At 43.4% G+C, this 24,711-nt stretch overlaps 1 protein-coding gene across 2 annotated transcripts in view; it reads right to left on the minus strand.

The window, feature by feature from the left end:
- The window catches only part of LOC138638298 (SLAM family member 9-like), a 107,397-nt gene extending 85,164 nt beyond the window's left edge, over nucleotides 1-22,233 (minus strand). For both annotated transcript variants that reach the window (XM_069727514.1, XM_069727505.1), the window contains exon 1: nucleotides 22,116-22,233. In XM_069727514.1, coding sequence (XP_069583615.1) covers nucleotides 22,116-22,155 — 40 coding nt within the window. In that variant the 5' untranslated portion in view covers nucleotides 22,156-22,233. The remainder of the gene's footprint in view (nucleotides 1-22,115) is intronic.
- Between the last annotated feature and the right edge of the window lie 2,478 nt (nucleotides 22,234-24,711).

A 24,711-nucleotide genomic window follows, 5' to 3' on the forward strand; every position in this document is an offset into this window, starting at 1 on the left:
GTCAGTAAGGTATTCAGCATCTTCCAAAACTTTGCACTTCTTGGAGAGTACCCCACGCCTCAGGGCCTGTGCGATGGGAGGGTCAGAGAAAACTCTCCCAAGAACTTTGCCAGTATTCCCCTGCCTCTGCTGGATTGAAGTTGTAATCAGAAAAAAACCCAGGACATGTAAAGTGTGATGAAAATAAAACAGGACTAAAAAAGGAAAGGCTATTGTAAAATGCCTTTATTAAAGTGAATGGCAGATTGATATAAAGTGCAAGAGTGTCCGCACAAAGCTCAAATCTAATTAAAACAACACCATAAACAGTTAAAAGAGTCAAAAAAGTAAAAAAAAGATAAAGAGAGATTAGGGACCGCCTGGAAAAATCATAAAATAGTGTCATAAAGATATATATATATATATATATATATATATATATATATATATATATATATAGCATTACTGTTGGATTGTAAATTAATTCAAGAAATATATACAAATATGAATAAATATAAATAAAATTAATCACAATAATAAATCCAACAGACTGGTAATGTTGTGCCACAAATCAATCTCAATACAAAAAATATATATCAATAATATAGACAGATAAAAAATCTATACACAAACAAGTGTTTGGTCTATCTCCCAAATAGATAAAGAAGGAGGGTTTTGGCGTGCACTCAGCCTGGATGAAGCGAGGTGCCGGTGTAATGGACCAAAGGCCCCTATATAATGAAATTTAGATTCACCGCACTCTCTTAGGATAATGATGAAAAAGGTTGTGCCAATTTATTAAAGTATAATGGGAGCGTAACAGAATATTGCAGTATATGCGATTAACAACGTTTCGGCTCCACCAGAGCCTTTGTCACGTATTCGCTTATTTCAGGCACAAGATAGTGTACAGATCGGGGAAATTAGGAGAATCCCAGTGGTGAGCTTGGATACTGCACTCAGTACTCTAAATGAGGCTCCCTTCGGATATTGTGGACCTGTAATATCGGCATTAAGAGCGGCTACTGAGCACAGCGCGGGAGCGCCGCTCTTAATGCCGATATTACAGGTCCACAATATCCGAAGGGAGCCTCATTTAGAGTACTGAGTGCAGTATCCAAGCTCACCACTGGGATTCTCCTAATTTCCCCGATCTGTACACTATCTTGTGCCTGAAATAAGCGAATACGTGACAAAGGCTCTGGTGGAGCCGAAACGTTGTTAATCGCATATACTGCAATATTCTGTTACGCTCCCATTATACTTTAATAAATTGGCACAACCTTTTTCATCATTATCCTAAGAGAGTGCGGTGAATCTAAATTTCATCCCAAATAGATAAAACATAAATAAACCCCCCTATTCAGGAGAATATATCAAACGAAGGCTGCCCACAGATGACATATAAAAGCGCAGCCCATGACCATGAGAGAGGTAGAGTGCGGAGCACAACCCACCGTGTGTTTCGGAACTTCGTCTGTGACTTACACCGCTGAACCTACTGCCAGGTGTAAGCCACAGATCTACCAGCTCTTTTAGAGCAGTCCACTACTCTACAGCATTGTGTGGTTTGTCACCTAAGCATATTAGCTTCAGCACAGCTTGTTGCCATTTGGCTGAGGCAGTGCTGCAGTGCTTCCAGCTTTTGACTGATGTGGTCATTTCAGAGATGGAGGCTGAAGAGGAGGAGTAAGATGAGGTACAGGAGGTGTAGACTGTGGGGGCAACCCTGATTGACGTAAGGCCTGCAATCCTCGGCGTCGGGAGGACGTGATCCATCCCATTGTCCGACTGGGTCTCAGCTTTCACTATGCTAACCCAGTGTGCCGTCGATGAGATGTACCATCCCTGCCCACAAGTACTTGTCCATGTATCCATGGTTAGGTGGACTTTCTCAGTAACTGCATTGTTGAGGGCACGGGTAATGTTGTGGGACACGTGCTTGTGTAATGCAGGGACCGCATACCGGGAGAAATAGGGGTGGCTGACTGGGGTATGGACAACTGAATGCTATGCTGGGAAAAGGACATGGACGTGCTTGATGATGGTGCCAGTTGAGTGTGTGCAACAACAGATGCAGGGCAGGAGGCATCTTCGCATGCACTATGAACAGGGGATTGGCTTGCACACATAACAGCGGAAGAAACAGTGTTATCACCCGCAGATACTGTTCCTGGACCCCAGGGTTTGTGCCACAAAGTCGGGTGCCTTGCTGCCATGTGCCTGATCATGCTGGTGGTGGTCAGGCTGGCAGTTTTGCTACCCCTGCGGATGCTGGCCTGGCAGGTGTTGCAAATTGACTTTTTGGGGTTATCGGAAGACTTTTTAAAAAAACAACCAGACTCAGGAAGACCTAATAGTTGAACTGGCAACTTCTATCATGTTGGTGTTACGGAGAACAGTTGTCTGCCTTCTGTCTGTGGCCACCACACTGCTTCTTCCTGCCTGTTAGGGTGCTACCCCTCCCTCCCCCTGTGTGCTGCTGTCCTCGCTCTGCATATCCTCCTGCCTGGTTGGGTCAGTTACTATATCATCCACCACCTCGTCTTCCACTTCCACACCCTGGTGCTCCTCCTGACTTTCTGGCAATTGTGTCTCATCATCGTCCACCTCTTGTGACACTTTCCCACCGTCGCCTTCATGTGACTGTGGCTTTTCAAATATTTGGGCATTGCTACATGCGATCTCCTCTTGCCCCGCTTCAAGTGGACGGGCGAGAGGCCCGAATCTATAAATGGAAAAGTGAACAGCTCTTCAGAGTGTCCAAGTATTGGATCTGTTGTCTCAGGGCACTCAGCATGGTGGGAGGAAGGAGGATCAGGGTGAGGAATATGCGGTCCAGAATCACAGCTACTGAGACTTGACCTTGTGGAAGACAAGGGTCGTGGTGGTGGTGGTGGCAATGTAACTGAAAGCATTATCCGCTATCCAACCAACAACCTTTTGACACTGCTCTAGGTTCAATAGTGGTGTGCTGCTGCAGTCGCCTAGTAATTGGGCCAGGAAGATTGGGCGAGAAGGTGTGGGCGTTTGCTGTGGCACAATTTCAGCTATGTCTAGAAATATCTGTAATAGGCAGCAACAGCAGACAGAACTGGACTGTACCCACTTCCTATATGCACTGAATTCTGCCACATACACTGCCTGCCTGCCTAGCACTGATATCTATGCAGCTTTAATAGTCCTCAGAAGGACTGTTTGTTTAGATGGATATGTGGATTATATTTATGGTATATCCACACTAAGTACGAAGCAAGCAAATCTCTTCCTAGCTCAGCAGCAACTCTCCCTACACTGCCTGATTCCAGAGCAGACTGGGACAGGCATGGTGGAGCCAGGTCTGATATAGACCTGGTGACGCTTTGCGGCCAGCCAATCACTGTAAAGCTACAACCAACATGGCTGCGGTATTACAGTGTGTGGCAGACAATCCCTGCATGTTCATTGGCTCTCTAAAGAGTGCCAAACATGCAGTGCGGGGACCTGAGATCCCGCCGAACAAACCCGGAAATACTCGGCGAGCGCCGAGCATCTCGAGCAGTGAGATGCTCGGGCGAGCACCGAGTAGTGGCGAGCATGCTCGTTCAACACTACATAGTAAATGTTTTTGCAATTGATATACTAGGATGCAGATATATTATGCTGCTTTGTAGCACAGCCAATGTATATTTTGCATTGACTTGCTCAGGATAATGCTAGGATAACAAAATGTCAAACTGCTAAAGTGAGATGGTGATTGTCAGGAATCTTCTGGAGAGACATTATAGACAAAAATCATATAAGCATCTCCCTTACATGGGAGGAGTCTGGGTATGTGAAGCCCACCTCTGAAGAGCAGAGAGGAGTGTTAGATGGAAGATGTCTGGCAGGCATGTTGTGATGGCATGGGGCTGAGGAGATAAGATATATATATCTTTACTTTCTTCTCTTCTGCATACACAGCCTGGAGAAGATGAAAAAGCAGGTAGGAAAGAGTCCATAGCTTTGCTATATGAGGAACCAAAGTCTGAGCTGTAGACTTTTGTGGATAAGGATTGAGCATACATGCAGATAAGAGGAGCTGAGAAATCACTGCACCTACTAAACAACTCACCTGAGTATGTCTGAGCGGTACCACCTCACCTCACTACCTTAACCCCTTCATGACCCAGCCTATTTTGACCTTAATGACCTGGCCGTTTTTTGCAATTCTGACCAGTGTCCCTTTATGAGGTAATAACTCGGGAATGCTTCAACGGATCCTAACGGTTCTGAGATTGCTTTTTCGTGACATATTGGGCTTCATGTTAGTGGTAAATTTAGGTCAATAATTTTTGCGTTTATTTGTGGAAAAAAATGGAAATTTGGCTAAAATTTTGAAAATTTCGCAATTTTCAAATTTTGAACTTTTATTCTGTTAAACCAGAGAGTTATGTGACACAAAATAGTTAATAAATAACATTGCCCACATGTCTACTTTACATCAGCACAATTTTGGAAACAAATTTTTTTTTTGCTAGAAAGTTATAAGGGTTAAAATTTGACCAGCGATTTCTCATTTTTACAACGAAATTTACAAAACCATTTTTTTTTAGGGACCACCTCACATTTGAAGTCAGTTTGAGGGGCTGTATGGCTGAAAATACCCAAAAAACTGCACCCCTCACGGTACTCAAAACCACATTCAAGAAGTTTATTAACCCTTCAGGTGCTTCACAGCAGCAGAAGCAACATGGAAGGAAAAAATGAACATTTAACTTTTTCGTCACGAAAATTATGTTTTAGCAACAATTTTTTTATTTTCCCAAGGGTAAAAAGAGAAACTGGACCCCAAACGTTATTGTACAATTTGTCCTGAGTACACCGATACCCCATATGTGGGGGGAACCACTGTCTGGGCGCACGACATGGCTCTGAAGGGAAGGAGCGCCATATGACTTTTTCAATTAAAAATTGGCTCCAATCTTTAGCAGACACCATGTCACGTTTGGAGAGCCCCTGTGTGCCTAAATATTGGAGCTTCCCCACAAGTGACCCCATTTTGGAAACTAGACCCCCCAAGGAGCTTATCTAGATGCATAGTGAGCACTTTGAACCCCCAGGTGCTTCACAAATTGATCCATAAAAATGAAAAAGTACTTTTTTTCACAAAAAATTTATTTTAGCCTCAATTTTTTCATTTTCACATGGGCAACAGGATAAAATGGATCCTAAAATGTGTTGGACAATTTCTCCTCAGTACACCGATACCTCATATGTGGTCACAAACCACTGTTTGTGCACACGGCAAGGCTTGGAAGGGAAGGAGCGCCATTTGACTTTGGAATGAAAAATTAGCTCCAATCGTTAGCGGACACCATGTCGCGTTTGGAGAGCCCCTGTGTGCCTAAACATTGGAGCTCCCCCACATGTGACCCCATTTTCGAAACTAGACCCCCCCAAGGAACTTATCTAGATGCATAGTGAACACTTTGAACCCCCAGGAGCTTCACAAATTGATCCGAAAAAATGAAAAAGTACTTTTTTTTCACAAAAAATTTCATTTAGCCTCAATTTGTTCATTTCTACATGGGCAACAGGATAAAATGGATCCTAAAATGTATTGGGCAATTTCTCCTGAGAACACTGATACCTCACATGTGGGGGTAAACCACTGTTTGGACACGCGGCAGGGTTCGGAAGGGAAGGAGCGCCATTTGACTTTTTGAATGAAAAATTAGCTCCAATCATTAGCGGACACCATGTCACGTTTGGAGAGGCCCTGTGTGCCTAAACATTGGAGCTCCCCCACATCTGACCCCATTTTGGAAACTAGACCTCCCATGGAACTAAACTAGATGTGCGGTGACCACTTTAAACCCCCAAGTGCTTCATAGAAGTTTATAACGCAGAGCCGTGAAAATAAAAAATTATTTTTCTTTCCTCAAAAATTATTTTTTAGCCTGCAATTTTTTATTTTCACAAGAGTAACAGGAGAAATTGGACCCCAAAAGTTGTTGTCCAGTTTGTCCTGAGTATGCTGATGCCCCATATGTGGGGGGGGAACCACTGTTTGGGCGCACGTCAGGGCTTGGAAGGGAAGTAGTGATGTTTTGAAATGCAGACTTTGATGGAATGATCTGCGGGCGTCACGTTGCATTTGCAGAGCCCCTGATGTGCCTAAACAGTAGAAACCCCCCACAAGTGACCATATTTTGGAAACTAGACCCCCCAAGGAACTTATCTAGATATGTGGTGAGCACGAAGTAGTGATGTTTTGAAATGCAGACTTTGATGGAATGGTCTGCGGGCGTCACGTTGCATTTGCAGAGCCCCTGATGTGCCTAAACAGTAGTAACCTCCCACAAGTGACCCCATTTTGGAAACTAGACCCCCCAAGGAACTTATCTAGATATGTGGTGAGCACTTTGAACCCCCAAGTGCTTCACAGAAGTTTACAACGCAGAGCCGTGAAAATAAAAAATCATTTTTTCCTCAAAAAAAAGATGTTTTAGCCCGCAATTTTTTATTTTCACAAGCGTAACAGGAGAAATTGGACCCCAATATTTGTTGCCCAGTTTGTCATGAGTACGCTGATACCCCATATGTGGCGGTAAACCACTGTTTGGTTAAAACAGTAGAAACCCCCCACAAGTGACCCCATTTTGGAAACTAGACCCCTCAAGGAACTTATCTAGATGTGTGGTGAGCACTTTCAACCCCCAAGTGCTTCACAGAAGTTTATAATGCAGAGCCGTGAAAGTAAAAAGTAATTTTTCTTTCCTCAAAAATTATGTTTTAGCAAGCAATTTTTTATTTTCACAAGGGTAACAAAAAAAATTAGACCCCAATATTTGTTGCCCAGTTTGTCCTCAGTACACTGATACCCCACATTTGGGGGTAAACCACTGTTTGGGCACACGTCGGGGCTCAGAAGGGAAGTAATGACTTTTGAAATGCAGACTTTGATGGAATGCTCTGCTGGCATCATGTTGCTTTTGCAGAGCCCCTGATGTGCCTAAACAGTAGAAACCCCCCACAAGTGACTCCATTTTGGAAACTAGACCCCCCAAGGAACTTATCTAGTTATATGGTGAGCACTTTCAACCCCCAAGTGCTTCACAGAAGTTTATAACGCAGAGCCGTGAAAATAAAAAATAATTTTTCTTTCCTCAAAAATTATGTTTTAGCAAGCAATTTTTTATTTTAGCAAGGGTTACAGGAGAAATTGGACCACAATAGTTGTTGCCCAGTTTGTCCTGAGTACGTTGGTACCCCATATTTGGGGGTAAACCACTGTTTGGGCGCACGTCGGGGCTCGGAAGGGAGGGAGCACCATTTGACTTTTTGAACGCAAGATTGGCTGGAATCAATGGTGGCGCCATGTTGCGTTTGGAGACCCCTGATGTGCCTAAACAGTGAAAACCCCTCAATTCTAACTTCAACACTAACCCCAACACACCCCTAACCCTTATCCCAACTGTAGCCATAACCCTAATCACAACCCTAACCCCAACACACCCCTAACCACAACTTTAACCCCAACACACCCCTAACCCTATCCATAACCCTAACCACAAGCCTAATCTTAACCCTATTTCCAACCCTAGCCCTAATTCCAACCCTATCCCTAAGGCTATGTGGCCACGTTGCGGATTCATGAGAGATTATTCCGCACAATTTTTGAAAAATCCGCGGGTAAAAGGCACTGCGTTTTACCTGCGGATTTACCGCGGATTTCCAGTGTTTTTTATGCGGATTTCACCTGTGGATTCCTATTGAGGAACAGGTGGGAAATGCTGTGGAATCTGCAAAAAATTGACATGCTGCGGAAAATACAATGCAGCGTTTCCGCACGGTATTTTCCGCACCATGGGCACAGCGGATTTGGTTTTCCATAGGTTTCCATGGTACTGTAAAGCTGATGGAAAACTGCTATGAATTCGCAGTGGCCAATCCGCTGCGGATCCGCAGCCAAATCCGCACCATGTGCAAATACCCTAAACCTAACCCTAATCCTAGCCCTAACCCTAACCCTGGCCCTAACCCTAGCCCTAACCCTAACCCTAGTTCTAACCCTAACCCTAGTGGAAAAAGAAAAAAAATATATTTTCTTTATTTTATTATTGGCCCTACCTATGGGGGTGATAAAGGGTCATTTACTATTATTTTAATTTTGATCATATCTGGAAGGAATCTGCCGGCCAGCAGATTCGGCGGGCGCACTGCGTATGCGCCCGCCATTTTGGAAGATGGCGGCGACCAGGGAGAAGACGGACGGACACCGGGAGGCCCAGTAAGTATAAGGGGGGGAGATCTGAGCATGGGGGGTGGATCAGAGGACGGGGGTGGCATCGGAGCACGGGGGAGCGGGCAGGAGGACGGGGGAGTAGACAGGACGGTAGAGGGGAGCGGAGCACTGGACGGAGGATCGGGGAGGAGATCGGTGGGGGGGGCGGGGGTACACCAGTGTTTCCAGCCATGGCCGATGATATTGCAGCATCGGCCATGGCTGGATTGTAATTTTTCACCAGTTTTTTAGGTGAAATATTACAAATCGCTCTGATTGGCAGTTTCACTTTCAACAGCCAATCAGAGCGATCGTAGCCACGGGGGGTGAACCCCCCCTGGGCTAAAGTACCACTCCCCCTGTCCCTGCAGATTGGGTGAAATTGGAGTTAACCCTTTCACCCGTCTGCAAGGACAAGATCTTTCCATGACGCCACGTAGGCGTCATAGGCCGGATTAGCACCGACTTTCATGACGCCTACGTGGCGTCAAAGGTCGGGAAGGGGTTAAGCTTTGTATTCCTACACAAGTAAATGTTTGCAACTGCCCCATGTCATCCATGTTTTCTGGACTATTTGGAGTGCACCAGGTTTTACAATCTTGCTAGGAAGCTAAATAAGTGCACCCTTGCATCACAAACATGTCACTGCCATGTGTGACCACTCCTGCCCCTTACGAAGCCACGCTCGTGGCGACACGCGTTGGGCTCAGTGCCCCCCCCCAGACCGGCCTCTCACTACACTCTGGCCCTGCTTTTATTTGGCCACTTTTTGCAGGGCTGAATGCTCCTCTTTGTATTCAGATTTATGCCCTTGGTTTTGAGCTGAGGCATTTTCTCTGCTCCAGTTTTCCTCCTAGTGCACTATGGATCCATATCATTTTCATTCTAAGGTATTTTTTCTACTTTTGATGTTTTTCAAAGATTTCTTTAAGTATTTTTGCTGATCTTTAATCCCTTTTGGGGCAGACTATTGGGTGCTTCCTGTACCTATTGTGGTTATTCATACCTTTATACTTCTCTTGATATATTCCTATGCGCATTCTCATTGCAATATAATAACTGCACATCAATCCTCTCTCAAAGTGGCTACAAACGATTCTGTATACTGCCTTTGTTTGGAGTATCATCCTAGCCACCATCAGTATATAATAAGGTCTATTGTTAATGCAGTCCATGTAAGTATTTATAAGTATCACATTATGCTGGTTTAATGGCTCCTATTTTGGTACAGTATTCTTGGGAATTTTGCGTATTGGCCATTTTTCTGTCCCATATATGGATTTTTTTGCTCATTTGAGCCAGTTTCAGGTGCACATACATAAAAGGCAAAATTGGGGGTCTTCTTCTCATTGTATGTGCTATATGGATACAATGTACATAGAGTGGCTATGATAGCCTATTGATAGATCAGTTGCATATTTTGTGTATATACACGTGCATTTTGTTATGATCTGATTGTTGCATGATGAATAAAACCTCATGATTTTCTTGTGGTAGTGTATCGGTCTTGGGGGCCTACCCCATTAGGGGGTATGTATTATTCTGTTTTTTTAAAAATGTTTTTAAACTGTTTGGTGTGTTTTTTGACTTGAATAAAATCGTTATCTGTATTTATTTATCCTGGTGTTCCCTGGTGTTAGTATGTTTCTTTTTCCCTTTCTCAATACATGTCACTGCCATGTGGTAACCTCTACGCCACACACGTGTTTATTCTCAGGTATATGCTGGCTGGGCAATGTAGTGCACCATCTAGCTGGAAGCCACGGGCAAAATTCGGGTTCATTTAGTACAAATTGGCTGAAGAATTTGAACAGTATACATTTGACATGAATCAAAATTCCCACAAAAAGATGTCCAGACACCAAAGCGGAATAAATGGAGAGCTAGAAATGGGTTAAAAAAAATAAAACATTATACTCGCATGACCCAGGCCCATCCCTCAGCTTCCCTGTCACCAAGTCCTCTGCTCTATACTATGGATCTTCTTTTGGCCTCCTGCTCTTCTTCTAGCTTCTGGCCTTTGGTCTTGTCTTTGGACCTTCCAACGTTGACTTTACTTCACATGGTCACATGGGGCAAAACACATATCAATGACACAAGCAATCATGGGCAGTATCTCCAGTGTGATCAAGTGAGGCCAAGTCAATGCACAAAGACCCATAGAAAAGACCAAAGATTGGCTGGGGTAATACACACAGTGATGTCACTGCAGAATAATATACACAGTGATATCACAGTACAGGGATACTATACACAGTGATGTCACAGTAGAGGGATAATACACACAGTGATGATGCCACGGGTGTGTCAGGTGCTACAGACAACCTCCCTCTGACTCTAATTGACACACCTGGACCTGGGTGTTTATAGACTCTTAGTCTGCTTCAGAGAGTAACCAGTGAATTATTCACATTTTCTCATGTGAAGGCTTGGAGCTATTGCACTAGACTACCTTCCTCTCTGGTGCTGTTGGAGGATGTTTGGTGTTACCTCTCTGAGTCTGATCAAGCTAAGTTGCTTCCCCATGGTTTGTCTCCCTTCTTTTTAGTGTACAGTGGGGACTGACCAGTCATCACCCCCCTCCTTCCTTATTCAGAGCCTAGCTCTAGGGATATACAGGGCTTAGATTCCTGCTCAGCAATTGGTATGAAACCAATATACGGATGGTAGGGGAGGCAGGGTGCTATTAGATCCGCCTAGGAATCTCCACTCCCCTTTCCCTAGCATTTGGGCTTCTTTCGTCTCTTCCCCTCGTGTTGCACTTAGTGTTCCCACACTGTGTGTGACATTATCACCGGCCATGCATATTTAGGAAACAAAACAAAAACTGACACGTGGTTTTATTTGTGAGTGTTTTTTTTATCTTTTTCTCACTTGGTTATGGATTTGGTTGCAGGGCTGGCAGAGATGCTATGCTGTCTGTCTCTGGAGGTGAATGACCTCCGCTATGAGGTTTCACAGTAGCAACAGCAGCTGCAGGTTGCTGATGTTGGGGTCTCTGCAGGTAGGCCGGCCCAGCTGGAACCTAAGGTTGCCCTCCCGGACAGGTTTTCCAGAGGTAGAGACAAGTTTTTTTTATGTTCAAGGAAGCTTGCAAACTGTATTTTAACCTTCATCATCACTCCTCCGGAAATGAGGAGCAACTGTAATGCTGCTACAGTACAGTATAGCGTAACCTCCACCAGGGGATGCTGGTGAGGGAAGAGAGGTTGAACCCACAGCGTAACACCACTGAGCAGCAGCACAAGCGCTATCAAGTGGCAAAAGAGTGGTCAGACGAGCCGAGTCAGAAACAATCAGGACAAGAAGTACCAGAGGTCACAACAATACACGTGGTCAAATACAACCCAGAAATCAGAGCCAGAAGGGAGCAGATATAACAGAGACAAAAGACAGTAAAACAGGTCAGAAGACAAGTCGGGGCACATACCAAGAGGTCCAAGAACAGGGAGGGAACACTAAGACAAAGTGGGATGGCAGGAAAGGGAAGTCACGGGAGCACAGTACACAGGCTGAGAACAACACATGATATCAAGGGGTCTGCTGCTCCAGCCTGGGAGCATGAACTGACATTGGTCTGCAGACCACAGCAGACTAAAATAGCCACACAGAACCCAAAACGAGGCAGAGAAGGTTAACCCCCACATGACCAGAACGGGGAGAAAATTGTAATGTGCTGCTGAAGTGTAATATAGTGCAACCTCCACCAGGGGGTGCTGGTTAAGGAAAAGAGGTTGTACACACAGCGCAGCAATACTGAACAACAACACAGGTGTCACAGGTAATGAAAGAGAAGTCAGACAAGCCAAGGTCATACACAGAGAGATCAGCGCAGTACACAGGGGGAGTCACAGGAAAGGACGGGGACAAACAAGAAGTCAGAGCCTACCGGAATAACCAACCGGAAGAATGTGGTAACCAAAACGTGAGACGTAAGACGAATTCGGGATACAAGCCAGAGGTCAGAACAAGTCATAAACGGGTACAGGCAGTCAGAGGCAAAAGGAACACTAGTACAAGTGAACAGATCAGGTGCTCAAGCTGTGCAGCATAAACTATAGCTGACACTCTCCCACAGACTGCAGAGGACTTAAATAGCTCAGCCAGCCTCAAAGTGAGGCAGATTCGTTTCACCTTTGGTAGTCTGGAGTTAAATAAGCAAGGGGTGCATTTATCATCAATCTGCAGTTCGCAGTTTATCCTGACAGCAAAGGTGGTGCTGGAGAGCAAAATCGAGGAGATTTCTGAGTTTGTTGACAGTGGAGCTGGAGTCAGCATGATTGATGCTGAGTTTGCTAGAACTCATGGGCTGGAATGCTGTACTTTTGTTAAGCCCATTCCCATCTTTGCTATCGACTCAACGCCACTTGCACACAGGGCTACCACTAGGAATTTTGGGGCCCCATACTGGCAATATTTTTGAGGCCATCTTGAAACTCTGCTGAGGCTCCACCCTAGCCCCGCCTCCGCCCCTCAAACCTTCCACTGTCCCACCACCCTCTCTTGGAAAAACTCCACTTCTGCACCACATCCTCACCAATCACACATTAACAGTTCCCATCACCAGATCACATAGCCAGCAGCTTTTGTTTTGGCCAAAAGATTTTTTAATCCGCCACCACGACAAGGTAGAATATTTTGATTGGGCTCTACTCTACTGTAACTTATTAAACTTTTGTTAAAATATCCATTACAATTTTAGGTATATTTTTTTTCAATTTTTTAAATGATCAATAATATCACATACAAGGGACAAATACCACCACACTGTGACCAGACTACATATTACCACCACATAGCAACAAATAATGCCACATACAGAACAGATTCCACCACACCATGACCAGATCACATATTACCACCACACCACATAGTGACCGAATACTACAATGCTGATCATTAATAAAAAAAACACAATACTAATGCCATTATACACAGGAGATCTGTTCTTAGTATACAGTGTCTGTGTACAGGTAATACAGTGATCCCCAGTGACATTTTACACAGGAGCTCGGTACATAGTGTCAGTGTACAAGTAATACAGTGATCACCAGTGACATTATACACAGGAGCTCTGTATATAGTATCAATGTACAGATAATACAGTGATCACCGGTGACATTATACACAGGAGCTCTGTATATAGTGCCAGTGTACAGATAACACTGATCACCGTTGACATTATACACAGGAGCTCTATATTTTAGTGTCAGTGTACAGATAATACAGTGATCACCAGTGACATTATACACAGGAGCTCTGTATACATTGTCAGTGTACAGACAATACAGGGATCCCCAGTGACATTATACACAGGAGCTCTGTGTTTTAGTGTCACTGTACAGGTAATACAGTGATCACCGGTGACATTATACACAGGAGCTCTGTATATAGTGTATAGTGTACAAGTAATACAGTGATCACCAGTGACATTATACACAGGAACTCTGTATATAGAGTCAGTGTACAGGCAATACAGTGATCACCAGTGACATTATACACAGGAGCTCTGTATATAGTGTCAGTGTACAGGTAATACAGTGATCACTGGTGACATTATACATAGGAGCTCTGTCTATCTCTTTAGTGCACAGTGGGGACTGACCCATCTTCCTTATTCAGGGTCTAGCTCTAGGGACATACAGGGCTTAGGTTCCGGCTTGGCGATTGGAGTGGACTCAATATAGGGATGGTAGGGAAGGCAGTGTGCTATTAGGTCTGCCAAGGGGGTCTCCACTCACCTTTCCCTAGCGTTTGGGCTTCCTATCGTTCTTCCCCTCGTGTTGCACTTAGTCTTCCCACACTGTGCGTGACAGATGTCACAGTACAGGGATAATACACACAGTGATGTCACAGTACAGGGATTATATATGCAGTGATATCTCAGTATAGGGATAATACACACAGTGATGTCACACAGAATAATATACACAGTGATATCACAGTACAGGGATACTATGCACAGTAATGTCACAATGCAGAGGTAATACACACAGTGATGTCACAGTACAGGGATAATACACATAGTGATGTCACAATACAGGATAATAGAGTGATGTCACAGTACAGGGATAATATAGTGATGTCACTACAAAATAATATACACAGTGATATCACAGTACAGGGATACTATACACAGTCATGTCACAGTACAGGGATAATACACAGTGATGCCACAGTACAGGGATAATGCACACAATGATGTCACAGTAGAGGGATAATGCACACAGTGATGTCACAGTGGAAAATGAACACAGTGATGTCACAAAAGAGAGATAATAAACAGTAATGCCACAGCACATAGATAATAAACATAGCGATGTTGCTAAATAGCAACGGTATAAAGGACAGTATAAAGGTAATGCACATCATGATATAATAACATAGCAATAACAAAAGCTTTCCAAATAGAACATTGCACAGGTGAGTGATTCATATGCACCCAGATAGCCACATGATGTCAAACTTCATCATTCAGAACAGGCTGCCTTCTTGTATTGCACTATAGACCAGTTCTGAAGGTCATGTGCCCATCGTTGGAATTATAGATTGTGGAATGGGTCAGCATGAACTCTCCTACAGGGTGGAACCTTTGCTGTGCCGAACAGAAACTGAAATGCTTTGCATGCTTTGACAACTTTGTATCGCTGCCAGCAGTTACTTTATCAGCAGTTTCAGTAACTGTAGCTCTTTTATGAGATCTGGTCAGATGGCTAGCCATATTCTTTCATAATCACTAACCTTGGGCACACATGACCATTTTGCTAGTTCACAAGTTGTTTATTGTTGGATCAGTTTGGATAGCTATAACTACTGCTGTATGCCAGGAACACACCACGAGACCTGTCATATACCAGGAATACCTCACAAGACTGGCCATGTACCGGGATCCACTTTTTACCCCACACAAGACTGTCATATGCTAGAAACACCACAGAAGCCTTGTGGTATATTGTGAACACCCCACAAAATCTACTGTATACTTTGATCCCCCACAATACTTGCCATATAAAATGAACACCAGTCAAGAGCCGCTGTATATTGGGAACACCCCACAAGACCTTCCATACAACTGGAACATCTCACAAGATCTGCTGTATACAGGGAACATCCTGAAAGACCTGCTGTACACTAAGGACACCTCACAAGACCTGTTGTTTACTAAGAACACTCCACAAGACCTGCCGTATACTGGGAACACCCCACAAGACCTGCCATATACTGGGAACATGCCACAAGACCTGCTGTATACCAGGAACACACCACAAATCCTGATGTATACCAGGAACATCCCACAAGACCTGCAGTATACTAAGAACATGCCACAAGACCTGCTGTACACCGGGAACACCCCCTAACATCTGCCATATACTGGGAACACCCTATAAGATCTGTTGTGGAGACACAGCATTGTATCTTAATTAATCAGATGTCTATTTTTAGCAAGCCAAGAAGAATAGATTGTGATCTGTATGTTGACTTTTGAATTTGTACGTTTTTTCTGGTTGGTCAAGAAAACAGAATTTTGCTTGTAAGGGTATGTGCACACGTACAGGTTTTTTCGTGTTTTTTTCGTGTTTTTTCGCGCTAAAAACGCTATAAAAACTCATTAACCCCTTTCTGCCATTAGACGTACTATTCCGTCCATGTGGGGTGGGCCCTACTTCCCAAGGACGGAATAGTACGTCATAGGCGATCGGCCGCGCTCACGGGGTGAGCGCGGCCGATCGCGGCCGGGTGTCAGCTGCTTATCGCAGCTGACATCCGGCACTATGTGCCAGGAGTGGTCACGGACCGCCCCCGGCACATTAACCCCCGGCACACCGCGATTAAACATGATCGCGATGTGCCAACGGTGCAGGGAAGCATCGCGCAGGGAGGGGGCTCCCTGCGGGCTTCCCTGAGACCCCCGCAGCAACGCGATGTGATCGCGTTGCTCCGGGGGTCTCCTACCTTCCCCCCTGCAGCAAGTCCCGGATCCAAGATGGCCGCGGATCCGGGTCCTGCAGGGAGGGAGGTGGCTTACCAAGTGCCTGCTCAGAGCAGGCACTTGGTAACGCTGTAGCGCTCTGAGACAGATCGGTGATCTGTCAGAGTGCTGTGCAAACTGGCAGATCACTGATCTGTATTGTCCCCCCCTTGGACAAAGTAAAAAAGTTAAAAAATTTTTTTACAAATGTGTAAAAAAAAAAAAAAAAATATCCTAAATAATGAAAAAAAAATATATATATTATTCCCATAAATACATTTCTTTATCTAAATAAAAAAAAACAATAAAAGTACACATATTTAGTATCGCCGCGTCCGTAATGACCCGACCTATAAAACTGTCCCACTAGTTAACCCCTTCAGTAAACACCGTAAGAAAAAAAAAAATGAGACAAAAACAACGCTTTATTATCATACCGCCGAACAAAAAGTGGAATAGCACGCGATCAAAAAGACGGATATAAATAACCATGGTACCGCTGAAAGCATCATCTTGTCCCGCAAAAAACGAGCTGCCATACAGCAACATCAGCAGAAAGATAAAAAAGTTATAGTCCTCAGAATAAAGCGATGCAAAAATAATTTTTTTTTCTATAAAATAGTTTTTATTGTATAAAAGCGCCAAAACATTAAAAAAATGATATAAATGAGGTATCACTGTAATCGTACTGACCCGAAGAATAAAATTGCTTTATCAATTTTTCCAAACGCGGAACTGTATAAACGCCTCCCCCAAAAGAAATTCATGAATAGCTGGTTTTTGGTAATTCTGCCTCACAAAAATCGGAATAAAAAGCGATCAAAAAATGTCACGTGCCCGAAAATGTTACCAATAAAAACGTCAACTCGTCCCGCAAAAAACAAGACCTCACATGACTCTGTGGACTCAAATATGGAAAAATTATAGCTCTCAAAATGTGGTAACGCATAAAATATTTTTTGCATTAAAAAGCGCCTTTCAGTGTGTGACGGCTGCCAATCATAAAAATCCGCTAAAAAACCCGCTATAAAAGTAAATCAAACCCCCCTTCATCACCCCCTTAGTTAGGGAAAAATAAAAAAATTTAAAAAATGTATTTATTTCCATTTTCCCATTAGGGTTAGGGCTAGGGTTAGGGTTAGGGCTAGGGTTAGGGCTAGGGTTAGGGTTAGGGTTAGGGCTAGGGTTAGGGTTAGGGCTAGGGTTAGGGTTAGGGCTAGGGTTAGGGCTAGGGTTAGGGCTAGGGTTTTGGTTAGGGCTAGGGTTAGGGCTAGGGCTAGGGTTAAGGCTACAGTTAGGGTTAAGGCTACAGTTAGGGTTGGGGCTAAAGTTAGGGTTAGGGTTTGGATTACATTTGCGGTTGGGAATAGGGTTGGGATTAGGGTTAGGGGTGTGTCTGGGTTAGAGGTGTGGTTAGGGTTACCGTTGGAATTAGGGTTAGGGGTGTGTTTGGATAAGGGTTTTAGTTATAATTGGGGGGTTTCCACTGTTTAGACACATCAGGGGCTCTCCAAACGCGACATGGCGTCCGATCTCAATTCCAGCCAATTCTGCGTTGAAAAAGTAAAACAGTGCTCCTTCCCTTCCGAGCTCTCCCGTGTGTCCAAACAGGAGTTTACCCCAATATATGGGGTATCAGCGTACTCAGGATAAATTGGACAACAACTTTTGGGGTCCAATTTCTCCTGTTACCCTTGGGAAAATACAAAACTGGGGGCTAAAAAATAATTTTTGTGGGAAAAAAAAGATTTTTTATTTTCACGGCTCTGCGTTATAAACTGTAGTGAAACACTTGGGGGCTCAAAGTTCTCACAACACATCCAGATAAGTTCGTGGGGGGGTTTAGTTTCCAATATGGGGTCACTTGTTGGGGGTTTCTACTGTTTAGGTACATTAGGGCCTCTGCAAACGCAATGTGACGCCTGCAGACCATTCCATCTAAGTCTGCATTCCAAATGGCGCTCCTTCCCTTCCGAGCCCTCCTATGCGCCCAAACGGTGGTTCCCCCCCACATAGGGGGCATCAGCGCACTCAGGACAAATTGGACAACAACTTTTGGGGTCCAATTTCTCCTGTTACCCTCGAGAAAATACAAAACTGGGGGCTAAAAAATAATTTTGGGGGGAATTTTTTTTTTATTTTCACGGCTCTGCGTTAGAAACTGTAGTGAAACACTTGGGGGCTCAAAGTTCTCACCACATATCTAGATAAGTTCCTTAGGGGGTCTACTTTCCAAAATGGTGTCACTTGTAGGGGGTTTCAATGTTTAGGCACATCAGTGGCTCTTCAAACGCAACATGGCGTCCCATCTCAATTCCTGTCAATTTTGCATTGAAATGTCAAACGGCGCTCCATCCCTTCCGAGCTCTCCCATGCGCCCAAACAGTGGTTTACCCCCACATATGGGGTATCAGAGTACTCAGGACAAAGTGTGCAACAACTTTTTGGTTCCAATTTCTTCTCTTACCATTGGGAAAATAAAAAATTGGGGGCAAAAAGATAATTTTTGTGAAAAAAAAATGATTTTTTTATTTTTACGGTTCTGCACTATAAACTTCTGTGAAGCACTTGGTGGGTCAAAGTGCTCACCACACCTCTAGATAAGTTCCTTAGGGGGTCTACTTTCCAAAATGGTGTCACTTGTGGGGGTTTCAATGTTTAGGCACATCAGTGGCTCTCCAAACGCAACATGGCGTCCCATGTCAATTCCAGTCAATTTTGCATTAAAAAGTCAAATGGCACTCCTTCGCTTCAGCGTACTCAGGACAAATTGTACAACAAGGTTTGGGATCCATTTTCTCCTGTAACCCTTGGTAAAATAAAACAAATTGGAGCTGAATTAAATTTTTTGTGAAAAAAAGTTAAATGTTAATTTTTATTTAAACATTCCAAAAATTCCTGTGAAACACCTGAAGGGTTAATAAACTTCTTGAATGTGGTTTTGAGAACCTTGAGGGGTGCAGTTTTTAGAATGGTGTCACACTTGGGTATTTTCTATCATACAGACCCCTCAAAATGACTTCAAATGAGATGTGGTCCCTAAAATAAAATGGTGTTGTAAAAATGAGAAATTGCTGGTCAACTTTTAACCCTTATAACTCCCTAACCAAAAAAAATGTTGGTTCCAAAATTGTGCTGATGTAAAGTAGACATGTGGGAAATGTTACTTATTAAGTATTTTGTGTGACATATCTCTGTGATTTAATTGCATAAAAATTCAAAGTTGGAAAATTGCAAAATTTTCAAAATTTTCGCCATATTTCCGTTTTTTTCACAAATAAACGCAGGTAATATCAAATAAATTTTACTACTATCATGAAGTACAATATGTCATGAGAAAATGTCAGAATCACCGGGATCTGTTGAAGCGTTCCAGAGTTATAACCTCATAAAGGGACAGTGGTCAGAATTGTAAAAATTGGCCCGGTCCATAACGTGCAAACCACCCTTGGGGGTAAAGGGGTTAAAAATGCATACATTATGCATTCTATCATTTAGAATGCCTTCTGCATGTTTTGTGCACATGGATGCGTTTTTTTCCACAAAAAAAACGCATCGCGGTAAAAAAATGAGCATGTTCATTATTTTTGCGGATTTTCTGCATTTTTCCCGCAATTCTATGCATTTGGGAAAAAACGCACAAAAAACGCACCAAAAACGCGTCAAAAACGCGTCAAAATCGCTGTAAAATCGCGGTAAAAATGCATGCGGATTTCTGGCAGAAATGTCCGGTTTTTGTCAGGAAAATTTCTGCAAGAAATCCTGACGTGTGCACATACCCTTAGCCTGTAATATTGACTTGTAAGTTAACATTTGATGTAACATTGTGGTCTTATCCTTGATGACTAATGATGCTTGCTGATAGGCTAATTATACATTGTCTAGGCCAGATAGTTTGTTGACTTTTAAAATAGAGGAAAATCCATGTAAAAAGATTACATAATCAAACAATGCGAATTGGTCTTATCAGCATTACCTGTAAATATTGAATGAAGGACACTTGTTAAATATTATAAAAAGAGGTGAAACAGTTTTGTAAGAGTCACACAGACAGAGATTATGCTAAGACATTCAGAGAGTCTATACAGGACTGCAGCCAAGACATCATGGCTCCATCACGAGGGACACAGATTTGTCTTTCTACAGGATGCCAGGTTAGGCTGGAAGAATACAGATTTGCACCGATTATCGCTGAACCATGGATACGTTTGGAGAAAGCCAGGATTGGGACCCGCCGGTCGCCTGGCTCCATGGGGATGTTCAGAGAAGCCAGTTTGTGACCATCCAGTCAACTGGACATGTACCTGAATGGACTGTCATCTTCCTAAGCGAGTCAGCGGAAGGGTGAGCACCATCTTGGGTACTGTGCTGGTACTGTTCTACGTGTTATCTGCCTGTTTTGTGGTTCAATAAAGTATTGCCACACTGTTTTACCCTCACCATGTGTGGTCTGAATAGCGTTATGCCCACGGAAAAAGGAGAGCGGGCATTCAGTGGGACGATGCCTGGTCATTGCGGGTTCGGCTAGTGGACCTAGGCACCCACGGACCCCCCCCCCCCCTGTCTCCACATCTGCCTTATACTGGGAACACCCCACAAAATCTGGCAAATATAGGGAAAACCCCACAAGACCTTCCATATACCGAGAACACACCACAAGACTTGCTGTATAATGGGAACACTCCACAAGACCCGCTGCATACCGGGAGCACTCCACAAGACCTGCCATATACAGGGAACACCCCACAAGACCTGCCGTATACAGGGAACACCCCATAAGACCTGCCTTGGTGCTGCCTGTACCATGGGCACTATAAATTAGAGACTGATTGTGTTATTGCAACTGTGTATATTTTATAGTGGTTGTGCCGCTGCACTATTTCTGAATAAATATACTTTAAAAAGCTAATCCAAGAGTGGTTTCTAAACACCTCATTCCCATTGATTGACAGTTCCCTCTCTAGAAAGGGACAAATCTGTCATGAGGAGTGAGGTGGGAGAAGCTGTTTAGGCTTTAAGACTAGTAAACTGAGACATGTAGTCCCTGACAAGCTTTTAAAAGTATGTTTTCTCTGAAATGCCACAGTGACAGCACCACAGTAAAACATACTCAGCAGCAATATTGCAGCCAGATGCATTTCGAGCAGTCTAAATCCACTGTCAAGTCTCTTTAAGGGAAGGCATGTGAATAACAGGAACATGCAGGGACTCCTATTTTTGGAATTTGAGTCCTTAAAGTGGTGCCTCCTAATCACCCCCTCCCCCACTCTGCACAGTCCCCCAGGCCAGAGAGAAGAAAAAAGGAATACATTATGTTAGTTATTACCAAAAGCTGCAACTTATTTTGCTTTAGCTGAAGCATTGTCTATTCTTCCATAAACTTCCATTATTATTTTTTTTACTTAATTACTGATTAAAAATGTTTTATTTTGATGTTTTTACTGCATTTTTCACAAGTGCAAAAACACTTTAGTTATTAATAAGCTGGCAACAAGAAATGCGGAAAAAAGTACATGAAAAATTCATGCAAAATAACACCAGGAGGAAAAAGGTAGCAGAATTTTATAGTTGGTGTAAAACAAAGAGTTTTATATAGTTTTTCATTATAACAGTTGGTCCTCGCCGGATAATATTTGCAACACTGTTTGGTCCGTGAAGGTGGTTTCCAAACGGTTGGCAGTGGCAGATACTATGGCGTATTACTAGGTCATGGCATTTCTAGACCGTGTAACCGGCTGGTAATGTCTGGGGTGTAGATCTTCTACGTCCTAGGATCGACTCCCTAATACAAGGCCATTAGAGTCATCCATCATTCCTCATCTCTATACAGAACATTTCGCAGTACCGCAAACTGATAGTAAATGTATAAAAACTAAATATGTATAAAAGTCTAAATATTAATTTGGAAGAAATACTTACAAGCATTAAGAAGAAACATTAGTAGCAGTGGAAGCAGCATCTTTAGTCACGCATCGTGATAAAATAAGAAGTGACGAGGAAGGATGTGGTGAGGAGCTCCTTCTGGTCACGATGTCACACAATTGCGTCTTTTAGATTAGAGCGGTAAACACACCCAACTTCCACTTCATTCATTCTCTATGGGGTGGCCAGAAAAGGCCGAACGCAGCCCTCTGCAGCCCCAAGCAGTGGAGCACTGCTCCGTTCTAATGGAGATAAAAGCTCCCACTTTGTCAGTTATACATGGTTAGGAAATAGAAAAGCTCATAATCCTTCAATCAGAGATGAGAGAATTTATTGATAATAATTTCCTGAAAAAGTTTATATTAATACCTAATATTCTATGATTTCCCATATCCAGTTATATGGAGCCTCTCTTAATCGGACGTGATGGATTGTGATGGGTCCAAATGGCGGTCTACATATCCAGGGATCATATATGAATCAATTTCTTGGGGCTTCTCTTAGTTCTCTCCTGGATGTCTGGAACAACGGCGTGATCAAGAATGAGAGGAGCATTAATGGCAAATTGTAATAAATATATAGGCCATAAAATCATAAATAGGACATAGACAAACATTAATTTAAATCCTAACCTGCCTGGTTCTAAGTTTGCCAAGTTTTGAGACACGCTACAACACAATTATTTTGACTTGATTTTTGATCCATGGTTGGCAATAACTGCCTTTAGGCAGGCTCGGACTGGCCCTCAGGGAAACAGGGGAATCCCCCGGTGGGCCCCTGTGCCCACTATATGGGCATTATTTGGCATAATTCACTTGATTTACTTTGTACATAAAAACGCAGCATCTCATCATTCATTAACCAAACTACCCAGTTTATTATTATATAGAGATATAGGTAAATTTGTCAACGAGGGTAGTATAATATTTGTATACATGTGAAAAGTGGGCCCCCACAGTCAGTTACTGGTGGGCCCTTAGCACTTCAGTCTGATACTTTAGGGACCTGAGTGAGTGAGGAGTCTTAGGGTAAGTTCACACAGGGCGTTTTTGCTGTGGTTTTTATGCTAATTTTCGGCTGCTTTTTACAGTACCAGCAAAGCCTATGAAATTTCAGAAATCTCATGCACACACAATGGTTTTTTGTATCATTGGTATTTTGTGCTTTGCTGCATTTTTGGACATAGAGCATGTCACTTCTTTTAGCATTTTTTCAGTGTTTTTCAGCATTTTCCACCAACTGACTTGAATGAATGGTGAAAAAACGCTGCAAATACGCAGGTTGACTTTTCTTGCAGAGTATTTGCTGTGGAAAACTCAAGGACAGCCGGATGTGACTTCACACACGGTTCTGCTATCTCTAGAAGGCAGGCTGCATGGTGTGTCCATACAGCCTGTCATCCAGCAGAGCGGACCTGAACCCCATTCACTTGAATGGGGGGTCCAACATTACAGTGTTTGTCACACTGTCATATGCATGACAGCGCAGCAAACACCGCTTCTGATCGGCGGGAAAATCCTCATCGCTGGTCAGAGAGCCACGGTTCCAACGCTGTCAAAAGACAGTGGGAGCGCTCAGCTGTGATCGGAGGTATAACCTTCACCTCCGGTCACTGATGTCAGCTGATAGGACTACTGATGACATCATCTGACACCTGCCACCACTAATTACAGTGAGAGCAGGAGCTGCAGATGGGAGTTTTCATCAGCCGCTCCTGCACTATAAATAATTAATTTAAAAAAAAACCAGTGTGGGTTCCCCCCTATTTTTTATAACCAGCCAGACAAAACTCCCATCTGGGGGCTGCAACCCCCAGCTGTCAGCTTCAGCAAGGCTAGTTATCAAAAATAGAGGTGTCCTCATGCTTTTTAAAAAAATTGTTTAAATGAATAATTTAAAAAAATGGCATAGGGTCCCCCTAATTTTTATAACCAGCCAGACAAAACTCACATCTGGGGGCTGCAACCCCCACTGTCAGTTTCAGCAAGGCTAGTTATCAACAATAGAGGGGCCCTCATGCTTTTTAAAAAAATTGTTTAAATAAATAATTTTAAAAAATGGCATGGGGTCCCCACATTTTTGACAACCAGCCTTGCTAAAGCTCACAGCTGGGGGCTGGTATTCTCAGGCTGGTAAGGGGCCATTGATATAGGCCGCCCCCAGCCTAAAAATAGCAGCCCGCAGCTGCGCAGAAATGGTGCATCTATTAGATGCATCGATTAGATATCCCACTTGCCCTGTAGTGGTTGTAAGCGGGGTAATGAGGGGTTAATGTCATCTTCCTATAGTAGTTAAAGGGTTAAATAAAAACACACAGTAAGAAAAAAGTCTTTTAATGAAATAAAACACCACACTTTTTTCCATCTTTAGTAGTTTACCATTCTAAGCAAAGCCATCGATCTCCTGAAATAAAAGTAAAAAGAATAAACCAACACAAATACTCCCTGGTCCGACGTAGTCCAATATAATGAGTGTCCCACGCAGTAATCCATATCTGGGGGAGATAAAGTTTGTAACCGGGAGCACTGCTAATGCGACCGACCCGGCTGTAAGCTACTGGGGAATGAGGAGATGCTTCCATTGCTTGCTTCAG

Source organism: Ranitomeya imitator, chromosome 1 (genome assembly GCF_032444005.1).
Source record: "Ranitomeya imitator isolate aRanImi1 chromosome 1, aRanImi1.pri, whole genome shotgun sequence".
NCBI lineage: Eukaryota > Metazoa > Chordata > Amphibia > Anura > Dendrobatidae > Ranitomeya > Ranitomeya imitator.